This window comes from Bubalus bubalis, chromosome 4 (assembly GCF_019923935.1).
Source record: "Bubalus bubalis isolate 160015118507 breed Murrah chromosome 4, NDDB_SH_1, whole genome shotgun sequence".
In the NCBI taxonomy this organism is placed as follows: domain Eukaryota; kingdom Metazoa; phylum Chordata; class Mammalia; order Artiodactyla; family Bovidae; genus Bubalus; species Bubalus bubalis.
The window spans coordinates 24,927,756-24,934,091 of record NC_059160.1 but is presented as its reverse complement, the minus strand read 5'-3'; the positions used below and the strand labels follow the sequence as shown (position 1 = coordinate 24,934,091).

General features: G+C 41.7%; 1 protein-coding gene across 1 annotated transcript; it reads right to left on the bottom strand.

Annotated features, from left to right (window-relative positions):
* Window positions 1-1,652: 1,652 nt before the first annotated feature.
* PDE6H (phosphodiesterase 6H) lies at window positions 1,653-6,120 on the bottom strand. The gene is made up of 3 exons (XM_006044863.4): window positions 5,950-6,120; window positions 4,906-4,946; window positions 1,653-2,116 (listed from the first exon to the last, which is right to left on the bottom strand). Exons 1-3 carry the CDS (start codon window positions 6,081-6,083, stop codon window positions 2,040-2,042), a joined length of 252 nt encoding a protein of 83 aa, XP_006044925.1. The 5' UTR covers window positions 6,084-6,120; the 3' UTR covers window positions 1,653-2,039.
* Window positions 6,121-6,336: the final 216 nt, after the last annotated feature.

The following is a 6,336-nucleotide window of genomic DNA, read 5'->3' as shown; positions in this document are numbered from 1 at the left end:
AAGAAAGCTGAGCACCAAAAAATTGATGCTTTTAAACTGTGGTGTTCGAGAAGACTCTTGAGAGTCCCTTGGACTGCAAGGAGATCCAACCAGTCAATCCTAATCAGTCCTGAATATTCATTGAAAGGACTGATGCTGAAGCTGAAACTCTAATACTTTGGCCACGTGATATGAAGAACTGACTCAATGGAAAAGACCCTGATGCTGGGAAAGATTGAAGGCGGGAGGAGAAGGAGACAACAGAGGATGAGGTGGTTGGATGGTATCACCACCTAGATGGACATGAGTTTGAGCAGGCTCCGGGAGTAGGTGATGGACAGGGAAGCCTGGTGTACTGCAGTCCATGGGATCCCAAAGAGTTGGACATGACTGAGCCATTCAACTGAAATGATGTGGGCTTTAAATTCCCGTGACCTGGAAATCCATTCTCTTTACCCAGTTCCAATCCAGATGTGTCCTTCGGGCTTCCAGATATCTGGCCAGACAGTAACAGTGTTGTTGCTGCACAGCAGTGAGTATAGAACCAGCAGCAGAAGAAATGTTCTCCAGTGCAGAGAACTTCTCATGCTCATTCTGAGTCCCAGGATGTATCGCTACTGTGAACTTTGTCTAATTCAGGCAAACTGGAGAATCCCAAGCATGAGATCTTTGCTTAAAACTCAACATTCAAAAAAGGAAGATCATGGCATCTGGTCCCATCACTTCATGGCAAATAGATGATGAAACAATGGAAAGAGTGACAGACTTTATTTTGGGGGGCTCCAAAATCACTGCAGATGATGACTGCAGCCATGAAATTAAAAGACACTTGCTCCTTGAACCCCAAACTCTTTCCCCTCTATCATCCTGCCTCTCTTTTCAGTTAATTTACTTCATTCTTTTACCACAAATTACAAAACTGACATGAAGAAATGAATACTGCTAGTACCCTAAAGCATCCAGGTCAGATAGAAAGCCCATGAATTGCACAACTGCCTTGAAAGTATTGGGGAAACATAGCTGTGTGCACATTACATTTGACACAACTTTGGAGTGAAGCAAAGGGAAGTCGCTCAGTCATGTCCAACTCTTTGGGACTCCCTGGACTGTTGCCTACCAGGCTTCTCAGGCGACAGTCCACGGAGTTTTTCAGGCAAGAGTACTGGAGTGGGTTGCCATTTCCTTCTCCAGGGGATCTTCCCGACCCAGGGATCGAACCTGGGTCTCCCACATTGCAGGCAGATGCTTTACCATCTGAGCCACAGGGAAGCCCGGGGTGAAGCAAACCATCATTTTATCTTTTGGATTCCATAACCTAGCTTTTATATGTAAGTCTAAACTTTAAAGGATAAACAGCTTTTCAATCAATGGAACCAAGGCACTGAAAAGAAGACTCATTGTCAGGGTCTTGAGTTTACATCTCCAGTTTGCGACCAGATCAAAACTGTACAGTTTAAAGCTGCATCAGGTCTCAGGGATAACCTGGTGCAATAAAATTTAGACCCCGAGAGGTCGTGACAAAGTCAAATCAGAATCTGCCTATTAATCCCACGCTTTTTTGCACACACAGGGCTTACTTCCTGTGTAAATGTGCCTTCTTTGTTTAACTGGGTCTCAGAATAAGGCCACAGATATTTGCTTATAGCATTTAATACAACTTCATCATGAGATTCCAGGTAAATATATCCTTTATTAAAGAAAAGGGGAGAGGAGGGACATAAATGATATCTTAAAAGCCTTCTACCAAAAGTAATGAGTGCCTAAGCAAAAACAAATATGAAGGACTTGAGAGAAATATGGATGACTTCTAACCAGCTGATAGGAAAAAGGGGTGATGTTGGAAATGCCTCATCGCAAGTTGATTTCACCCACTATTCTGAGTTAAACTATACTGCATGAGAGAGTCTGGCACTAAGACAACTCTTAGTAGTCACTTAAAGGAAGTGAGTTTGTGTGAAACCACTTCCGACACCCGCATGTCAAAATTCTGGCAGATCCATAGGGCAGAAGTAATCAAAGTTGCAGCAGATGCTAATGAGAGCGGCAGAACCTCCAGTGGCTCAGATGATCCCAAACTGAGCGAGCTCGTGCAACTCCAAGTGGCTGAATGCCTCCCAAGGACAGATCACAGTGATATCTGCAAGAGAGAGAAGAAGAACTGATAAGCCAACCTCACCCCCCAGAAGAGCCTCTTCTGCACAAAAGGACATCGTTCAGGCAGAGACACCTCGCCCCTGTTTCCCATCTGTTGCCCAGATGATGGGGAAGAATGGGCCCTCATTCCAGGAAGGATCAGAACAATTGTTTCATTAATCCTCCTCAGGGCTCTGATTCCCCCCATCCAGGCTCCCCCAGGATCTGTGTTAGTTTTATTTGGCGTCCTTTCTGGGGAGATGCTCCAAGATTTTGGACTGGGACTATTCTGTGTGAATGTAGTTCTCTGATCATTCGAAATCTCACCAAAACACTAAGGAGGGGACAGAGGTGGAATTCTAGTTAGGCCATGGGTTACAGTGAGAAGTTGTTGCTGTTGTTGTTTAGTCGCTAAGTTGTGTTTAAAACTCTCTGTGACTCCATGGACTGTAGCCCTCCAGGCTCCCCTGTCCATGGGATTTCCCAGGCCAGAATACTGGAGTGGGTTGCCATTCCCTTCTCCAGTAGATCTTCCCAATGCAGGGATCGAACCTGTATCTTGGGGTGCTTTAAATTCGCATGGTCTGGAAATCTAGTTTCCCTACTACCTACAAACCAGATGCATTCCTTGGGCTTCTCTGACTGCTCTCAAGCTCCATTATGTATTGTTAAAAGTTATAATATTGTTCCCAAGTTACAGAGAAGCTGGCTGATACCCAAAGAGGTTAAATACCTGGAGAAAAAAAAAATCTCATGGTTGTAGACACTGAACTAGAACCAGGTCAAAGACTTCAGAATTTCCCTCAGAATAAACCTCTTGTCACTATTCCAAATAGTTTGGCAGAGTTAAGAATATATTCCAAAGTCCAAAGTGAATTTGCTGGTCTTAGATACACATGGTCAAAATAGAGAAGCATTTGATTTAGAAGACTAGCAGATGAGCTTTATCAAAGTGACTAGAAATTCTATTTGAGATCCAAGGAGTGGCATCGGACAATAAAAAGTAAATCATATGTATGCCTGTGGCTGATTCATGTTGATGTATGGCAGAAACCAACACAATATTGTAAAGCAATTATCCTCCAATTAAAAATAAATTTAAAAAAGTAAATATACTGAGAGTTGCCCAGAAAGGAAACTGATTTCTATGAATGCCATCATTTGTCAAAAGTGTATTGGATGAGTTGAAAACTTGTGTCCACACACAAAATCTGCACAAAGAAGTTTATAGTAGCTTTATTCATAATTGCCAAAACCTGGAAGCAATCAAGATGCCTATCAACAGGATAAATAAACTGTGATACAACCATACAATAAAATATCCAGTGATAAAAAAGAAATGAGCTATCAAATCATGTCAAGACATGGAGGAAGTTTAGATAAATATTACTAAGTGAAAGAGCTCTTACTATAGGATTCTAACTGTAGGACTATCTGGAAAAGGCAAAACTATAGAGCAGGAGGAGAAGGGAGTGACAGAGGATGAGATGGTTGATGGCATCACCAGCTCAATGGACATGAATTTGAGCAAGCTCTGGGAGAGAGAGAAGGACAGGGAAGCCTGGAGTGTAGCAGCCCATGGGGTCACAAATAGTCAGACACGACTGAGTGACTGAACAACAGCAACAATAGAGACAGTAGAAAGATTTCTGATTGTCAGGAGTTTATGGAGAGAAAGGAATGAACAGATAGAGCACAGGAGATTTGGGGGGCTAGTGATTCCATATGAACCTGTAATGGTGGATACCTAAGAACTGGACAACACAAAGAATGAACAAGCTATTTCAGCTAATAAAAATGTGTTAATACTGGTTTATAAAGTATAACAAATGCACCACACTAATCCAAGAGGTTAATAATAGGGGGTATGACTGATGTACAGGGGAAGAAGGTGGCAGAGGGGATCTGTAGGAATCCCTTAAAAATTCTGCCTAATTTTTCCACAAACCTAAAATTTCTTTAAAATTTAAAGTCTATTAATTTTTTAAAGAGAATGTGAAGTAGTTTGCATGCATCATCCAACAAATAAAAATTCTAGCCAATTAAAACTTATTACTCCAGATACTTTAGTGTCTAGGGCCCTGTTCTGAGCACCAGAGGATGTGTAAAAAAGAGGAAGCTTGTGAGGAAGTGGCTGGCCCGGTGCAGAGGAAAGGCTCTCCAGGCCCCACCCTTGTTTCCAATAGCTCACTCTGTGGCCTAAGATTGTCATTTAATTCCTCTATGCTTCAGATTTATCTCCTGAAAAATAAAGAAGTTGGGCTAGACTCATTCTGAGAGTTGTTCTACTGTGAATGTCTACAATTCACCATTGTATGCCTGAGAAAGAGAGAGAGAGAGAGTGTGTGTGTATATACACTCAGTTGTGTCTGACTCCTTTGTGACTCCATGGACTGTAGCCTGCCAGTCTCCCCTGTCCATGGGGTTCTCCAGGCAAGAATACTGGAGTGGATTGCCATTTCCTCCTCCAGGGGATCTTCCCACTACCCGTCCATCTCCTGCGTTAGCAGGCGGATCTTTACCACTGTGCCACCAAGGAAGCCTACGCCTTCTCGAGTATATAACGAAACACGAGGATTCACTGAACTTTGGGACTAGTCTGATTTCTCTGAGTTTTTGCTTCTGGGCACACACATACTTATTTAGGAAGTGAAATTAAAACCCTACATTCCTAGGTCTTCAAAAAAATCTCCTGCTTTATGTATTTCCAATAACGTTGAACTGTTCCTTGAGGCCTGAAGCAGAAAAAATGGTCAAAGTCCAGAGGTAAGATTAAATATTCAGATTGCTCACCTGTTCCTAGTCCCTCCATGCCTGGAATATCATCTCCAAACCTAGGGAAAAAAACACAAGAGAAGTTAGCTGATACTGGGGCCAAAAGATCCTGGAATGAGTCATGTGAAGAGTTTCCTGATTCAAGGGGAAAGAAGAGGCTTCAGTTTTCGTATTTGAGAAAACCCTTTTGTTTGCACTGAACTCGGGGAAAGGAAGTGTCACTCAAGCAGGTTTTAAACAATGTGTCCCAGAAGAGAGTTTCCCTCTGTAAAAATGTAACCTAAGACAATTGAGACCCAGAAAAAAAAAAAAAGATCAGTGGGGCAACGTGGTCAAGCTCTACTTTTTAAACTAAAAATTGGAATGAGAAAGCAACATGAAAAGTCATTAAAATGATTAATTTATCCATTTGTTTAGTTTATCCAAGAGTGCATATTAAGCATCTGCTTTGTTCCTGAAATTGTATTAGGTACTGAGAGTTAAGGAAAAAACAAACACAAATTTTCTCTCAGGGACCTCAGTCTTAGGCAACAGATGAAAGAAATAGATGCACTATAAAAAAAAGTACAAGTTACAATAGCTGAATGTACAAAATGCAAACATGGAAGGAATGATAATGTTTGTCTAAGAGAGTCCGTAATGGTTTCCAAAAGAAATTAACATGAGTGTGTGTTGAAAAATAAATCAGATTTTGCCAGGGAGAAAAAGAGAAAAACAAAGAACTGAAGAGAGAAAATCTGAAGCCAGAAAAATAAACTGTGTTCTAGAAGCAGCCAGTGATTCTGTGTTCCAATTAAAGCACAGTTTACATCAGCAAAGGAGAGTGGTCAAGAAGAGTCTGGAAGGTCAAGCCAAAGGTCACTGTGAAAGGGTCCATTTTCCACGTTAAATTTGGCTGTATATGTGGGAGCTGAGAGAGAAAGGATTCCAGGACTGAAAAAACATGACTCAGCAAAGATTGTGTTAGGAAACAGAGGGTGAGGTGGAAATGTTTACATCTATTTGATATGGTGAGCATTAATCTCTCAAAAAAATAAGAAACCTTTTTCATTTTGGTCTTACCCTTTCACACCTTTCTTAGGAGGCTTGCTCTTGAACTGACGAGTCTGCCTCTGCTTGAACTTGGGGGGCCCTTTGCGTGGGGTGGTGGGACCCTGGTTTGAAGTTGGAGGAGCCAACACAGTATTGTCGCTCATTCTGCTAATGTGTCGATGGCTGATGGTTTTCTTTCAGGCTCTTTGGACAGTGAGAGAGAAAGAAAGAAAGATTATTCAATGTATGAAGACCATTGCTTACTAGACCATTACAATAATCTTCAGGGGCAGGGGGACGGGGAGAAAAGCATCTTGATAAAGAAGTTTGGCATTTTTTATTGACAGCAAAAGGGAGAAGTTACCATCTTTTAAAGAAATTACTATCTAAGAAAATAAGGTATATGTCAATGGAGGC

Bases quoted from the DNA above. Each gene is read 5' to 3' on its own strand.
- PDE6H (XM_006044863.4), bottom strand. From the start codon at position 6,083: ATGAGCGACAATACTGTGTTGGCTCCTCCAACTTCAAACCAGGGTCCC. The intron at 4,947-5,949 runs GTAAGACCAAAA...TTTTTTCCCTAG, and splicing joins CCTAAGAAAGGTGTGAAAGG to GTTTGGAGATGATATTCCAG. The intron at 2,117-4,905 runs GTGAGCAATCTG...TCTCTCTTGCAG, and splicing joins CATGGAGGGACTAGGAACAG to ATATCACTGTGATCTGTCCT.